The 17,540-nt window shown below is 39.5% G+C and overlaps 1 protein-coding gene across 1 annotated transcript; it reads right to left on the bottom strand.

Annotated features, from left to right (window-relative positions):
* Window positions 1-375: 375 nt before the first annotated feature.
* Window positions 376-17,156, bottom strand: ABCG5 (ATP binding cassette subfamily G member 5). The gene is made up of 13 exons (XM_054399139.1): window positions 17,041-17,156; window positions 16,323-16,444; window positions 15,745-15,881; window positions 15,421-15,519; window positions 14,374-14,506; window positions 13,047-13,186; window positions 11,737-11,866; window positions 9,071-9,284; window positions 8,575-8,780; window positions 7,580-7,718; window positions 4,726-4,911; window positions 2,974-3,092; window positions 376-566 (listed from the first exon to the last, which is right to left on the bottom strand). The coding sequence occupies exons 1-13, from the start codon at window positions 17,154-17,156 to the stop codon at window positions 376-378; spliced, it is 1,932 nt and encodes a 643-aa protein (XP_054255114.1).
* Window positions 17,157-17,540: the final 384 nt, after the last annotated feature.

Genomic DNA, 17,540 nt, shown 5'->3' with positions numbered 1-17,540 from the left:
AGCTGTAGTAGCACTCTGTTTATTGGTAGTAGTTAAAAAACAAAATAGGGAGGAATAAATTAGAGCACTATTGGTACACTGTTAAAAACTGAGAACAACAGCTTAATTAAATTTTGAAAGTCCTTTAAAACGTGTGATACTGTGGATGATTATGATGGAATGGGGTTGGAATACCAATTGCAGGAAGACATTCACACTCCTAAGAGGGCATTGTTTTTCAAGATGGAAATACATACAATAAGAAACAATCATAAGACAATGAATGTGTTTCTATGTGTATAATCATTTAAATTCTATCTAAAATCCAACAACTTAAGTCTTCAACCTAATAAAGCTAAAAGTGCAGTATTAGACATTGTTAGAACTGCTACATGTTTATTGCCTGCCAGTAATTCTCTCTCTTATTTTGAAGCTCAGAACTGCTATAAGGGCAAGTCCTGGTAGAAAAGCATAGAGTATGAGGAAATCAATTGTGAACCAGGACAATGCATCAGGAAAGTGTTTGTCAATGAACTGAATGCCATGAGAGAAAATACACGCAGGATTAGTTGCAGTGGAAGCATTGGCTTCACCTGTCAAAAGAAAAATTAATTTCATTAGCAGCTTCAGTATCTAGCTCATCTACTTAAATACCTCACCCATACAGTTAATAGGGGGCTGGCCTAGATGATCTTCAGAGGTCCCTTCCCACCCCTACCATTCTGTCTGTGTCACATACCTCATCCTAATGCTATTTGAATGTTTGAAGGCACTATACGCACAGCAGTATATTTCTTATTTTGGAGTAAGAACAGACAAGCCGTATGTTCCTGTAGTTAATCTATGTCATAGTTTTTGAAGAGAAGAATAAAGGGTCACTAGGAGCTTTCTGTTTTGTTCATTCAAACAAAAGATGATTTATGACTCTGCAGCCATGTTATCGGAGGGGGTGAATGGGATGGTGTGAGCTCATAAAAGCAAGTTGGCCAGTGTTCTAGACTTAGTGTTCACATTTGTTCAGTGCTTCCAGAATTCAAGAAATGGAGACGGTCTTGTAATAAAGAGGGACAGGAGATTTTCAAAAAGGGTAAGAAGGAAGAACCAGGGAACTACAGGCCAGTCAGTCTCACCTCTGTGCCCACTAAGATCATGGAGCAGATCCTCCTGGAGGCACTACTGAGACAGAATAGTGAAGAGGTGATTTGGTACAGTCAGCATGGCTTCACCAAGGGCAAATCCTGCCTGACAAACCTGGTGGCCTTCTATGACAAGGTCACAACATTAATAGATGAGGGGCGAGCAGCTGATGTCATTTACCTGGACCTGAGCAAAGCCTTCAACACTGTCCCACCCCACATCCTGGTCTCCAAACTGGTGACACAGGGGTTTGATGGGTGGACCACTATGGATGGATAAAGAACTGGCTTGATGGCCACACCCAAAGAGTGGCTGTCAATGGCTCCATCTCCCAGTGGAGGCCAGTGACAAGCAGAGTCAATCAGGGATCAGTCCTGGGACCAGTCTTGTTCAACAACTTCATTCGTGACATGGACAGAGGCATTGAGTGCACCCTCAGCAAGTTTGCTGATGACACCAAGCTGTGTGGTGCAGCAGACATGCTGGAGGGAAGGGATCCATCCAGAGGGACCTTGACAGGCTGGAGAGGTGGGCACAAGCCAATCTCATGAGGTTCAACAAGACCAAGTGCAGGGTCCTGCATCTGGGTTGAGGCAATCCCAAGCACAAATACAGGCTGGGCAGTGACTGGCTGGAAAGCAGCCCTGAGGAGAGGGACTTGGGGGTGCTGGTGGATGAGAAGCTCAACATGAGCTGTCAATGTGCACTTGCAGCCCAGAAAGCCAACCAGATCCTGGGCTGCATCAAGAGAAGTGTGGCCAGCAGGTCGAGGGAGGTGATTCTCCCCCTCTACTCCTCTCTGGTGAGACCCCACCTGGAGTACTGCATCCAGTTCTGGAGCCCCTATTACAAGAGGGGCTGGAATGTGTCCAGAGAAGGGCCACCAGGATGATCAGAGGGCTGGAGCATCTCTCCTATGAGGACAGACTAAAAGAGTTGGGGCTGTTCAGTCTGGAGAAGAGAAGGCTCCAAGGTGACCTTATTGTGGCTTTTCAATATCTGAAGAGGGCCTACAAGAAAGCTGGGGAGGGACTTTTTAGGATATCAGGGAGTGACAGGACTAGGGGGAATGGAATGAAGCTGGGAGTGGGGAGATTCAGGCTGGACGTGAGGAAGAAGTTCTTCACCATGAGAGTGGTGAGAGCCTGGAATGGGTTGTCCAGGGAGGTGGTTGGGGCCCCATCCCTGGAGGTGTTTAAGGCCAGGCTGGATGAGGCTCTGGCCAGCCTGATCTAGTGTGAGGTGTCCCTGCCCATGGCAGGGGGGTTGGAACTAGATGATCCTTGTGGTCCCTTCCAACCCTGACCGATTCTATGATTAATGGATGAAGAACATAAAGCCTTGGAGAGGAGTGCAGAAAACCTGGTTACATACCCAAAATAGGGTAGATGGAAGCTTTACTCCACTGATGGAATTAGCATGCCAATCTGACTGATTCTGATGTTTTACTGGTTATCATGCTTACAACCAGCAAAGCCCAGTCTCACAGATCCAAGCTGCTCAGTATATACCATGGTAACATAGGTGAATTGAAGCTTCGTGAGTACTAGAGAAACTATCTGGTCAGATGTTAACTGTCAGTGCTCGTTGCACTGATCTTTGATCTTATATTGTGCAATTGCGTTGATCTGTGTAAAACTGTTCTGATAAGCTCATAACAGGTTGCAAAGTTTACCTAGCAAAACTGCCCCAAAGGGGGATAAAAGAGGAGGTGAAGAAGAGAAAGATCAAAATTGAAGGAACTTTAAAAAGAGTCAAAATGTCTGTATCTTGCTGATAGAAGGTAGAAGGAAAATAAACATTGGCATCTCATTAAAATTATTCCTAGTTGGTTTAAAAATTGCCCTCTTTTTTAACACTTACCACATGTGAAGTTCAAGGCATAAAATTCATTGACTATAAGAATTTCACTGGTGTATTTTTGAAAGGTAAGATAACTGAGTATTTTAAAAGGTGTTGGCATTTCTTCAAGGGTCCTTAAAGAAACAGAGAAGTTAAACTGACTTTTGTTACATTCCAACAGCTGGTTCTCCCCCAAATTAGAACAAGCTCTTTGGTCATAGCCTGTTACAGAAACAGTTTTTGGCTGTACCTGTCAGATTTTCAATCATAAAGTCCATTTTTGAGAGAAATTAGGACACAAACATTTTATGGATAGTCACAAATAGTTCTGTGAAGTTGTTTGCTATTCACACTGCAATGATAAACTGAAAATGACAAAAGCCAGTATAAAGCTTAGATGCAAAAATGTGTTTCTTCTGAGGTAAGAAATGACCACTCCTTCATCCGTCCTCAAAACCAAAAAGACTGAATATCAATTCACCAGGGGGGAGGGCGGGAGGGGAAGAGAATTGATAGCAAAATAAAAAAAATGAAGCAAAAATAATGAGAAGGCAAAAAGAGAATGAAACTTTTGAAATAACATTATTCAACAAGACCAGACACTAAAAAATACTAAAATATTGCACCTAAAATACTGCACCTAAAGTCTTGCACCTAAAATGCTGCAAGACTTCATAATGAAGAAATTAAAACAATCAGCAACCCAAGTCCCAATGATATTTTTAACATCCTTCATTGCCTATGAAGATTAATCAAAGTGATTCATAATATTAACAATGTCTCTAAAATAAGGCTAGAAACCACTCTAATGTTTTTTACCATTAAGGCATTAGACTATGATAGTGGGAATAACTGTGTCGTGTCTACAAACACTCATCTTGCTGCAATTAGACAGGGATCAAATAATTAGATAGTAACCGAGTTTTATTTGATAAGCAAGCATTAGCTGAGATCTACTTTGAAGAGGCAAAGTGTTAGCAACTTTATGAGACTCATACACCTTACTTGAGGGCAACTTGACATCATCACTTAGGCTTACTTCATTTTCATTGGAAAGAACTCTTGTGAATGCATCATATTAATTTAAGATCTCAAGAAATCTTATTTTGACAATAATAAATTTGTAAGTTTCTTAACAGTAATCAAATTATTGACAAATACAATGGAAAAACCAAAGTTCGTGGGACTAAAATGAAAAACATTTGCTCGCACAGTAACAGGGCAAGTGGATCACAATTTTCACACATTTACGATAGTACTTTTTTAGGTAGAAAAGTGTCTGAAAAGTTTAATGCTGAACTGGAGAATAACAGAACTGAGATAGTTGAGAACAGTTTGGTGGGTTTTTTTCCCAAACCATCACTCCCAGTATTTAATGCCTGATTTCAGCAGTTTCTAAAAGCTGTAGGAACTTTTTTTTTTTTGATAGGCTCCTTTAATGAGGACAGCATTTGACATCATAATGTCAGCATAAATAAAGAATTCAGCTGAGCTGACAGATACTAATTTCTTAGTTTTATCTTCAGTTCTTTGCAAAAAGTTCGTATCTTGGTTGATACCTGACATTACTAAGTGTCTGGTTTGTGTGTTTAGTACAAGGTCTAACATGATAAGGTATTTTTACCTCTGAAGGATAATAGCTGTACTTTATTTCCATTGCTACCTGTGTGTTACCATGCTTCTGCAATACAGACTGTTCATTAAACTCTTCCATAGATAAATTATTTTAATATTAACACCAGAATGAAATAAAAATAATTTTCCTACCTTACTAGTCCTGCTCCCACTAGCACACCTGCTGAATTAAGCAGCACCACTCCACTTTGGACTATATTTGGGTTTTGAACCACTCCAAGTATAACAAGCGTTAGTAGTTCACCAATTATATGAGATGCTAGGACAGCAGCAAAGAAAATTCCAAATCTGGAAGCATCAGGATGTAACCCTATAGTCCTGTACAAAAGAAGATTTAAAAAACAGTGTTTGGGTATTACATTTGAAAGTAGCTTTTATTCTTGTTCACAGCTCATTAAGTGAACAGTTTATGTCTTAACCCTTAGTATGTTCTTTGGAGCCTTAACATAAAGGATATCCACTTAATACTGTCACAGAAGTGCAGATATATTAAGTTTACTCCATCTAGATTGAACAGGGTTATGTAAAGACATAATTGTAGCAGAAATCTGTGTTGTTTCAGGGTAACCATCATAGCTTTTACAATCCCTCAAATCAACATCCTCCTCCTTTTAGGGTTTGTGCACAGGGAGTTACTTATATAGGTCACATATTTAAAGAACACCTTTACGCAGATAACTAACAGATAGAATTTTGCACTTCTGATAGTGTGAGTGCAAATGTGAAAAGGGATATACTCTATTAAATGGCAGGCTAATTGAATTCACCACCCTTGTAATTCATACAAATACAATTTTCCTCCCTACTCCTCCACTCTCATACAACCTGCTATTCCCTAGCTAACCAAAGGAAAAAAAGTCCTCCCAAACTGTACTAAAAATTCTAAAAGTTAAGACAGGCCAGCAATTGCTTGGCGAACTTATTTTAGCGTTATAGTATATATGAGAGATGGCAAAACCTTTTATTACATAGTACTCTTCTTCCAAAATACTTGTTCCACAATAGCCTCACACTAGGAATACTCTGCATGCTTTGCTTTGCTAAGAAGCAGCTATTCAATATTTTATTTTATTTTTTATTGCTCAGTGCAAGGCTTGCTCTCTCTCTTTTTTAATCTACCATATTTGAACATGGTCTTAAAATAGAAGTATTCATTTTCTCATAGGCTTTCTGTAGCGTTTTTTGTAATGGTCAAAATAACGTCTATTGTAAATAGATGGCTGAACATTGACTCTTCCAACATTAAACATTCCACAAGATAGCAGGTATTTAGCAACCCTTAACCACAGATTGATGCAGAAGAAACAGCTTCCTGAAGTCCTAGCATAAAAGCATTACTTTCTCTGAGGTGCTCTAATACTTTACATAGAGCTATGTAGATACAGACTAGTCAGTCCAGGGTAGGAACAGAAAGAGAAGGAAGCCTGAAATAGTAGGGAAAAAAAATCAAAAGGAGAATATTACAGACATAGAATGGTAGGATGATAGAGACTCCTAGAACATTTCCCAGAGGTATCTTTAGCTAGGAAAATCTGCATAAACAGAGTGGATTTACTTGATTGCAAAAGTCACTGTATTTGTTCTTGGCCAGACTTGCCTTGTTTCTGACCAGGTATGATTTTGACTCTGTATGACCCAAACTGTCTGACCCTACAAATAGAAACTCTGAGGCTTGTAAGAACACCTACCAGAGGCTCTACAAAAGTTAGTCCATTCAGTTAACTTCAGTTCTGCACAGATACAATGTTCAAAATTTCATAGAGAAACTGCTTACTCTGAGATCTAAGGGCACTATGAAATCACTCTGACACATTGCTGATGGCTTCCAAACAACCATAAACAGCAAAGATATTAAGAGGCTAGTGTCTGTAAATATTACCCATTAACCAGAGACATTCTTTACTGTTGATTGTGCTTGAAGCTACCAAAGCACAAGGGCAAAGTCTCTGCCCATACAAATTTCCTGCTCATTAAGGAGTGACAAAGAGTGGATTGTGATCTTTAGGAACTCCATAACCCTTCCCTCAATGAGCCTGCGAAGGTGCTTTCTCAACAACCAGTTCACTAGCGGTCAGAAACAGAAGGGCTCTGGTGAGCACGGAGCAGCCTCTAAATGCTTCATGGGAGAAGTAATTTCTGCTTGTCCATGAAAAACAGCCTTCTGAGGGAGTCAGATTGCAAAAATAAAAGCCCAAATAGTAAGGGGACGAAGAGGAAAAAAAATGTCCTTACTTAAAAAAAACTGCTATTTTTAATATCAGCACCAAACTGCAAAAACTCAACCCATGCAAACATCTGGAGAAGCAGAAATTGGTCCTGATTATTTTGCTATTAGCTTGCATAAGCAGCCATGGAGTCAATATTAACTTCAGAAGGTGAGAAATTAATGGAACGAAAAGGAAGAGCAGACCTATGTGACAGATAACTCAACAAACAGATGAAATATCACCCCATTACTTCACAATGATGCAAGGAAATTAATGTATTGGGGGGAGGGGAAGGAAGTAAATTTTACATTCAAGCCCTTTCTTCCCCATCAGAAATTTGTTCTTCTTGGAGAGTGGATGAGAGGGATACAGGTTTTCCATATGCTGTAGCTGAACCAGTGTAATGGTTGAACTGGCAAGTAGAATGCTTTGTTACTATCACATACCTACTGTTCTCTTCCTCATCTGTTTTTTTATCCTCTTATTTGCAGTCTTTCTAAATGACAATGCTTGGCGTATGACACAAGAAGGATAAATGTCCCAGTCCCATTAAAACTTAACAAGTTACCTACAGAATGGGACATTTACTTACTCTTTAAAGTGTTTTAACACCACTTGAAAGAGAAGAGCTAAAAATATGTCACCTTTCATTAAGCTTTGTCTGCATTCATTCTGAGACACAACAGCGGGAAACCAGCCCAGGGGGCATGTTGCTGACAACAGAATTGAAACTGGTAAGAGAAGGAAATAACAATCCAATAGATGGTAGAATTGCTTACCAGTATATAAAGGTGCTGAATATTGCCACACTGATGACACTGAAGGGTAGGAAATGTATTATATATGCTAAAAGCATTTGCCACTTCTTATACAAGCCATCTTTACTTTCTTGGTCACTGATAGCACGTAAAGGTGGGACTGAATTAAACATAAAAAATAAATTAAATCATAATTGAATAAAGAAATCAAGACTTGTTGCTAGCAAAAGTGACCCAAAGAACAGAGACAACTTTGAGAATGTATCAGAAATTTTGTCTAAACCAATCTGATTGCTTCCCCCACTTCCCCACTAAAAACATGAAAAACAAGATCCCTGCAGGTTGCAAAAGTTGTAAGCTTAATGAAAAAGGACTAGCTAGGCAACATGCAGGATAACCTTCTCTTTTTGCAGATACAAATTGAAGACATGAAAAAACTTCCATCACTGGATAATTTCTTGAGGTGCTCTCATCTCAAGGTGACAAGAAGAGTGTATGCTACTTACACAGAATAGTTTTTAATGTTGTAAATAGAAACTACTGGTGGTCTTAGTATGGCAGATGTAAGAAGAAAAAAGTAACCATTACATAATACTCTTAAATCTAATTATGCTTAATTGTTGTCGAGTGTGGTTTTGTACTTCCATCCTTTCTGTATCTTTCATTTTGATCTTAAGATGTTAAGTACAGACCCAGACTTTGTCCTGCCTTTATCACACCACATGCAGGCAAGTTAAGGGCTCTTGTACAGATCATAATAAAACCTCCATACAGAGGCCAGTTGTGAAAGGGAGGCAGGGGTCAGGATATATTCCTTCATTAAGTGCACTGAACCTGGTTCTGTGCTGTGAAGCTTCCTGTTGGTTCACTTTTGAAATGCATGTTTCTGTATCAGCTCTGACATTATCTAGAACTGTTAAGAACCTTTACATAATTCTCTTCAAATAAGACTTTCTTATTTACAAAATAGTGGCAGCAATCCCTGCTGCTGCAAATAACACAGGACAAAAACTCACAAAGGGCAACAGCATTGAGCATCCCTGTGTAGGGCGGGGCACTCACACACTGGTAAACAAGCCCCACGCGGTCCTGCACAGCTCCTTTCACCAAGTCACTGTTTAGTCTAAGAAGGAAAAATGCTACAAACAAGCCAAATAACAAATTCTGGAGGAGACGCATGATGATGCCCATCTTATCTCTGGAGAAGTTTCTTGTTGTCCTCCTGGTAATGAAATAAAATGGTAACAATACACTTGTTAGCTGTGACTGATCACATGGTAGCGTATTCAGATCTGAACAAATCTTACACTCATTGTCGACAAAAAGGTAATGTATTAAAAAAGACAGGGACAAATACAGTGGTAGACAAAAAGAAAAGAAAAAGAAAAAGAGGAATTGCATTTATATAGGGGGGGAAATCCCCTCTATATTATTAGCATAAGGAAAGATATTTTCTTTTAAAAAAGGAACGCACAAACACACCAAAAAAGAAAAGGAAGAAAAAGGTCTTACCGTAAAAGAATCCATAGTTTGAAAAAGTCACTGGGTGAGTCTTTATTTTTGAATGGTATTGGTGGCAGTTCTTTCATATACTTTGTTCTTTCAATGGCTGCCAGTACTTTGGTAAAGATCTCTGAGTTTTTGTAGGCTGATACAATTACCTGAACCCTATTGTAGGTTTCAAGTTCACGTTCTTTGCTTCTGGTGTCCACAGATGTCAGATCCACTGTAAATTTACAAAGTATTTACACTATATATTACACACCACTTTCCCTTTCTATCTCTTCCCCCTTGAACTAACCTTTCCTTGTCTCTATCCTAAAATTTGTAAAGAAGGAGGAAAGGTCCACCAAAAGTATTCAATATTTCTTTTATTCCTCATTCTGTTAGAAGCAGCATGAATGAATAAATGTGCAGCCACAAAAAATTTCTGTGTTTTGTGGCCTTTGTAGGACTTCGAGGATTTTGAGTCTTTCAACTGGAAATGCAAGGACTGAGTGGTGTGATGGTCAGATCTTCAGCATTCTCCTTGCACAGCAGAGAGCTGTGCCACCAGTGAGGTGTTACTGCTGCTGAGAACAAGGCAGAGCACCATCTGTGGCTGAACACTGATGAGGATGAAGAGATGACTTTCTCTTCATGTGTTTTTCATGTTTTCAGGCAAATGCTGAGACATGGCTTTTTGATTTTCCCTTGTCCTCTGCCTGTTCCTCCATAACCATGGAGCTCTGTTTTTCAGTTCAGCTGAGCTCACGCTGAGCTCACGCTGCTCTTCTCTGCTTGAGCTGTTACTGCATTGTTACACTGGGGTTTACCCATCTCCTCAGACGCACTGCTGCTTTAGTGTTAAGTTAGATGTTCATCAGACCAAATTCCCCTAGCAGGCTGAAAGAAGTATGACTTACTGCTGTGGAACTTTTGAAAGGTAAATACTTCACAGTGTTAATGTTGCTTTCTAATAAATCCACCCATATCTATTCTTGACACCAGGAATTCTGTTACTGGCAGATGGGAACTTTGTGTATGCTATTTATACAAGTCACACAGATTCAGCAAGTGCATTACAAAATGCATTACAAATTTCCTTTTTCCCTAATAGGAAAGTTTCAAAAACAAATTCATCATTCTCAGAAATAACTGTTCTTACAGATTTTTATATTACTCCTCCAGAGCTGACGTCTTTATCAGTAATTTCTTCACAAAGTTTCTGTCTTCCTTACTTTTGCAGTGTTACACTCAACTTCAAAATACGAACTGAACAAGAGAAAAAGTAGGCCTTGTCTAAGATTTTTATTTTGTCCTCAAAACCTGAATTAAGCTGATGAATATTTCTCTAGTGTTCTGAAAGATGGAATTCAGCAGAAATGTCTTTAATGGCAAACAGATGCAAAATTAAGTTTTCGCTTCTGTAAATATGACCATCTGAAACACAGATACATTTCAATAATATAATCCACACTAAATACATAGGATTAATTTTCCTCTGCTGTTGCTGTAAATGATGTCAGAATATGTCCCTTCATTCACATCATTAAATCACCCAAAAAATATAAACTACCAATTTTCCAGAGACTAAATATTCTGCTGATTCTTTGCTCTAAACTGTATTTTTTCTTTTTCTTGTCACATTCAAAGGCTGACATTTGAAGAATGCAGTACTCTCTTTAACAAGCTTTTTTAAAAGTGGGTCTAAATCTCAAATCATCTATGCTTTTCAAGACTATTCAAATTCATGAAGGCAAAATTATCCTCACTGTCACACCAGTATTTTCTGCTTCATCCCATTCCAGCTTCATGTCAACAATGATCTTTTCTTCTCTCCTGAGTTTAGGATGTCATCCAGACAATAGGATAACATTGCCTCCTTTGAATGCAACTTTTTGGATTGGTCAAATTTCCTGGTTAATTCTCAGCTAGAAACTAGCCTACATGCTAGATTTAAAACCAGAAACACATACATGTATGTATATGTGTACACATGCATGCACACACACGTAGTCTTCAAACGTGTATCTGCCTCAGATAACACAGGTGCCTTGCAGTGAAACCAAGGCTAATTTCCAAATTTTCATGCTAACCTTTTTTTTTATCCTGGATTGGTAAAACATTGCTCTTCAGCTTTTGCCAACAGCTTACAATGATCATTTCTCTCTGTTCTGTTCCAGTAGCTCAACCTGGCATTAGCAACTTCCCAAACTTTTGGAAACCTCAGACTCTGAATCTCTGAAAATTGATGCCTCAAGTTATTTGATACTTACTCTAAGATCCTTTCCCTCAGGCAACAACTGTTTTCAGTTGCTTGGCATCACAGAATACATAACAGCATGAGACTTTACAAAGTTTTGGGATCAAATTGATTTTCCAACATGCAGTGGACAAGCATAGGGAGATGCCATCAGGAACCCATAAGCTTCATGAAGTTGAGATGCCTTTTTTATTGGCAGTTTACTCTTTTCTAATGTGTTTCAGACCTACAGCAAACTTCTGCCGTTTTATAGAGCCAGTGGAGCTTACATGAGCCCAAGCCCTCTCTCTTCTCTGAAGTGAGAATAATTACAAAGTTGGGGAGAATTCAAACACATTTCTATCTCTGGAAAAAACTTCAATTTGGGGAAGAAAACAAGTTGTTTGTCTAAATGAATCCCATATTTTTACCAAAACAACTGAGACAATCTTACCATAGAAGTCAAAAGGATTTGATTGCTCAGGACAAGAATAGCCACAGTCGCTAAAAAATGCAATCATTTCCATAGGGTTCCCACAGAAAACCATTGCTCCAAAGCTCATGATGGCTATTTTGTCAAATAACTGTGGGAAGGCAAATGAATACATTAGCAATATGTACTGAGAAGAGGTGCATTATTTCTTGAGTATAGTCACTGTCTTGGAAATAAAAGTTCTTTGATCAGGAAAAAATAGTTTTGACATATTCAAACTTCTTTAGTGTATTTCACTCAAAGTTTGTCCTTTCTTTCAGTGTTCTCAGTGGTTATGCAAGATGACAAATCTTTAAGCTCTTAAAACTAGTCATTCTCAAAACTGTCAGCAACAGCAGCATTACAGAGGCAACCCACACACAGAAATGGTAGCTGTGGGCTTCTGACTTCACTTTTAATACACCTTCACTTACTGACTGACCTCCTTTGGCACTTAGTAGCTCCAGTCTGTAAAATCTCCAGATTGTTGGGAAAGTTATTCTGAAGTGCTCAAGGACTTCAATAGCATTGCTCTTTGGGTGAACATTTGCCAAGGCAGGGTTCCCACCAGCTATGATCAATCTACATGCCAAAGGCACCAGTCTAGAAAAGCACTTTCACTCCCTGGTGGCCTCATGATCACTTACACTCAGTTCAGTCAGCCTTTCATTCAAGTGGTGGGGTCGTGGATGTATCAGAAGAGCAAAGAGTGAAACGGTAATGGAAAGGAAAAATGTTCTCCACAGCACAAAACCTACAAGGTAGTCCTGCCCAGCCACATGAAGTGATGAACCTACATCACTTGACACAAAGAGGGAAAAACAAGCTTTGGGGTTTTTTTTAATTCCAAATCTTGGCTTAATCTCTCTCAAGTTGCAACTGTTACTGGAATCTGAATATGTAAAGATAAAGTGCTGGTTTTTACAGTGCCTGCACACATGGCTTCCATCAGTGTTTTTGATTTAGGTAGCTGCAATAACACAAAGGTTAGGCACACAGCCACAGTCAGTGTGCGTGCTATTTTCACAGGGCATTATTTGTCCAAAAGTGCCCTCTGACTGGTAGAAAGCCAGAGCTGTAATGTTCAAGATGTGCCTGTGTTTGTGTAGTGGGGAAGAAAGAGAGCTTTTGGAGGAAACTATGTTGGATCTTGTGCTTTTGTCCTGAAAAAACCCTAGGTACCAAAAAAAAAAAAAAAAAGGTAAAAAACAAACAACAACAAAAATAAACAACCCCCCCCAAACCCAACATAAAGACCCAACAAACCCAAACAGTGAGTAGGTATCATTTACCCTGAAAAGTTCTGAGCGAGGCTGGTGGATTGTAATAATCACAATCCTGTCTTTGTGTGCAAGATCTGAGAGAAGTGAGACAATCTGATTTGCAGTCAGGCAGTCCAGCCCTGTTGTCGGTTCATCAAGTAGCATGACCTCTGTGAAATTACAAGGAACAGTATTAGAAGTCAGATAAATGGGAAAGAAGGCTTGTAGCTTCTGCCTTTGAAGTTCGTTTGGCAAATACTAGAGAAATTACATGTGAAGTTACATGTGTAAAGCAGAGAATGCATTGATATTGCCATAATGTAATCTTTCAGGTTTAGTGCTTCACTAGTTTGGTTTCAATGACCAGGAATAAGGACATAAAAACTGCTGCAGAATCAGAGCAAAATTTTTTTTGCCAAGTTCAGGTGAATTTTGAAAATTTCCAAAGTAGGCTTGATGTATACATCTGCTTCTAAGAACAACAATGATAAATTTCACCATGTATACAAATGCAAACAATTAGCTAAAAGTTACAATCTGAATTAAATAATTATCTAGAAGTCATAATCTGAATTAAATGTATATATACACGGAATTTGTTATGAACAAAGAGATGTTAAAGTACAGGATATGTAATTCCACAGATGAGAGATTTTTGGTGCATTTCATTATGGTTTTATTGCACACAGAATGGTAAAAGTTACAATCAAATTCATTATTTGTACACAGATGAGATAGTACAGGACAAGGTAATTCAACCTTGATGAGGACAGGAAGGGAGGAGAGCTTTCTCTATAGGTTTATCTACACAGAATTACTATAGTGTTTATTGTAGAGTTTAGTGAACTCACTGAGCAATTACTACAACAAATGAACTCTCTAGGAATGGCCAGTAGCAGTGGTATACCTCACTTTCCTATTTAAATGCTTTTCCAGCCTGGTATGCAGTCCTGGCACTTTTGCACCCCTATGAGGGCTCCAGAATCCAATAATTTCACTCCATCAAGCTGTTTCCAATTTGACAAAATTTACAGAGCTGTTTCTTCTGGCTAATCCTTCTAGATACTCTGCTTTGGTTTTCATTCATCAGAATTTTTTGGGCTCTGGATGTACATGGTGCTTACACATACATGGCCCACTGCCAGCTACTCCACTACAAGGCTCAATGAGTGCATATGTATGGCTCTAATACACTCAAAAATACATTAAATATAATATAAATAATGTGCCACAACCAATATTTCAGACATGGAACAGTCAAGCCCAGAAAGACTTAAAAAGGATACATGCAAGTCTAAACTTATATTCAGGAGCACAAAGTGACATTATTTTTGAAAATTCATGCAGTGGTACTTACTGGGATCTTGTAATAGCTGAGCTGCAATTGAAACACGGCGCCTCTCACCCCCAGAAATTCCAGCAAAAATACGGCTTCCAATTATTTTGTCAGCAATGTGGCTGAGACTCAGCTCAGTCAAAACTGCATCCACCTGTAATATAATTACCATTTAGAAAGACTAAACACAGTCCAGTACAGATACCTGTGTGCAATAATAAAAAATGAAAGAAAAGTAAAATACATTATTTTTATCTATGACTTTCCCAATATGGTGGTTGCATGCATTCATTTCTATTTGGCTATTCGTAATATGTTATTTCAATTAATTTTTTTTTAATGTTATTTGCATCTATTCTGAAGTTAGTAGCATTTTACCTTCAGCTAACATTAAGAGATTGAGTTCAGAGGTGGGACTAGAAGCAACAGTATGAAGCATAATGCACTGGTCTGACTTCCAAGATAAGGGAACATAAAGGTACATAAATTCTGAGGAATTATAAAATACTAAATGGAAGACAGGTGAAGAGACAGACATCAAAAGCCTTTGATCAGAAATATCCAATCTTTAGTCTCAAAAGAGGCCTGAAAGACTCTTTCAGTAGGGCTGAAACACATCTATTTTATCAAGAAAGTAGCTTGTAGGGTGCTTATTAGACCAGTGTTTTTCAGAGCTGTTCTGGTTGGTGAGAGTCATCCAGCAGGAGCCAGAGTAGTGTCAAAGTCAGCTCTGCTCTCCAAGAGGCTTGCCAGTACCAGCCAGGGAGGGGGAACTGACTTCAATACCAACAGCAGCACTGCCTGCAGCAGTAACTGCTGCAGCTTTGGGCAGGAGAACTTTGTCCCAGCACAACAATGATTCTTTTGGGCATCGTCACAAGCCTTTTTCAAGGGAGCACCAGAGAGCTTATATCCTACTCCTCAGAAGGAGGATTTCTCCCCATTTTCAGAATGAGGATTGCAAAACCTTATAAGCTTAAAACACAGCCATGGACAGCAAGTGCTGCTGGTGAAAGAATTACATGACATAATGTTTGCATTTCTGATGGAAGATGATAAAATACAGACCTTCTTTTTGATGAAGTCATTGGAGCATTTCTGAAGAGTTAGTAAAGCAGTGTAGGTCAGAGACTCTTGTACAGTGAGGAAGCTCAACAAAGTGTCGCTCTGGAAAAAAAAAAAAAGTGAAGAGGAAGAAGCAGTTAGTCCTGCAAGAATTAAGATCTTGCCTTTGCTTGCACAACCTTCATTCATTGATACAATTTCTTAGCTGCTTTGTACCAAACTTAATAGAAAAATTACAGTCAGATCACGCTACTCCATTACACTAGCAGCTTTACTTTCTTTATGTGAGAGGAAGCACGGTGCACAAGAATAAATATAGAAATCAACCTGTGGCATGTAAGAGAAGCAATCTCTAAACTGTTGTCTCTTCAACTGATGCCCATTCACGTATACTTCACCGAAGAAGTTTTCTTTATGTCCCAGGCTTCCTGATATTGCATCCAGAAGTGTTGTTTTCCCAGATCCTTTCAAACAAAAGAAATTACTTGTGATGAGATTAATTTTATGATTTCAAGAGCTAGTAGCCTCACTGGGATGGAGACATATGAAAAGAAGAAAGGTAAGTTTATTCTCAGTAATACTAAAATAATAGGTCCTGAAAATACAGCTAGTTAAAGAGAGGTAAATGGGAAAGCTAGAATATGTGTAAATTAGCATTTAATTAGTACAAGTGCTTCACAGTGAAACAGTTGGGTTTATAAGTAACCTTATATTTTATTTAAGTTGTAATTGTTAGTTAGATGACAGAATATTGAACTCTGAAAACCAAAGTTTTACAAAGCAGAGGTTAAAACCAACTGCAATTCCATTATTTAAAATGCAGACCTCGGTCATGTTCATACCACTGTGGAGGTCACCAGTATTAATTCTGATCTTATTTCTTTTAAAGTACTGGAAAAACTTACCAGAATTTCCTAAAATCCCCATAATCTGGCCGCTCTCAATATGAAATGAAACTTCCTTAAGTATCTGTCGGGTACACTTTTTATGCCATAAAGAAATGTTCCACCATGGTCCAACACGTTCTCTTGGAAAACAAACATCAGGAAAAAAATTAAATAGAGAAAACTTTAAAAAATTGTGTAAAGCAAGTAAATGGTGTGTACCTACTTGCATGCAAGGATTTTTAAATATTCCTCACAACCCCCAGGCATTAACTTTTTAACTTTGTTACAGATTTTTCAGAATGACTGCTAGGAGGCTTTCAGACTATGACCAGAAGGGGAAACTTGAACTGAAGCTTTATTTGTTAACAATGTTTGCCAGCCATTAACGCACCTGAATGTGTTCTTAGGGCATCATGTCATCCTTCTGGCAGCAGCAGGAAAGGCAGTGGGGAAGGGCACAATCATTGCAGATCTCCTCTAAAGCATCTCTTTCAGTGATGTGAAGGAGAACTGACAAACCCTCTGGAGGACTGGCTTTGCCTTCCTCAAGCCATATACTCTACCCCTGTGGCCGGCAGCCCAGCACCATGAGGTAGGCAGCCTGGAAACATCCTTCTGCTACTGGGCTGAAGTCCACAGCCCACTGTTCCCAGTCCCTCTCCCCTTGGATCTTGGATTCGGGTCAGAGCAACTCCTGGCAGGGAGGGGCTCACCATACTGTCCTCCCCGGCCCTACCTGATGCTGTAGGAGATGCCTCGGACACTGATGCTGTTGGACAGCTGCCCTGCAGCCTTTGCCTCACTTGTCTGCCCACTGCTGCTGCTCCTCTCTGTGGCGGGAGACCCAAACATCCTGAAGTGCAGGGGGCCTCACGACGCTGGCCAGGTATACGGTGCTGCCACCACCATGCTTCAGCACTGGGCAGAGGCGGTGCCTCGCTGTCCCCGGGTCAGAGCAGGTCACTGCCCCAGTGCTTACCCCCAGGCAAGCACCTAAAAGAAAGCAGAGGAGCTCTCAACCAATAGTCGATTAGCTGAAGCTGCTATCTGATGTACCTTTAGCCTGAGCTGTTATGGTCCCAGAGGAGGGGAGCATTTCCCAGTCCACAGGGTCATGCCAGCTGCAGAGTCACAACTTGCCAAGAGAAATGGTGCTGCCGTGAAGGTGCCTGGAAAGGGCTCAGCTCAAAAATCAAGATAAGAGGGATTTCCAGAGCTTTCGAAGAGCTTGTAGTC

The sequence above is a fragment of the Indicator indicator genome, chromosome 2 (genome assembly GCF_027791375.1).
Source record: "Indicator indicator isolate 239-I01 chromosome 2, UM_Iind_1.1, whole genome shotgun sequence".
NCBI lineage: Eukaryota > Metazoa > Chordata > Aves > Piciformes > Indicatoridae > Indicator > Indicator indicator.
The sequence above is the reverse complement of the archived record's forward strand: the minus strand, read 5'-3'. Positions and strand labels throughout refer to the sequence as shown.

Excerpts from the sequence above, each read along its gene's own strand:
- ABCG5 (XM_054399139.1), bottom strand. The coding sequence starts at position 17,156 with ATGTTTGGGTCTCCCGCCACAGAGAGGAGCAGCAGCAGTGGGCAGACA. Across the intron at positions 9,285-11,736 it reads AAATCCTTTTGACTTCTATG|TGGATCTGACATCTGTGGAC; the intron begins GTAAGATTGTCT and ends GTAAATTTACAG. Across the intron at positions 8,781-9,070 it reads AAACTATGGATTCTTTTACG|GAGGACAACAAGAAACTTCT; the intron begins GTAAGACCTTTT and ends TTTCATTACCAG.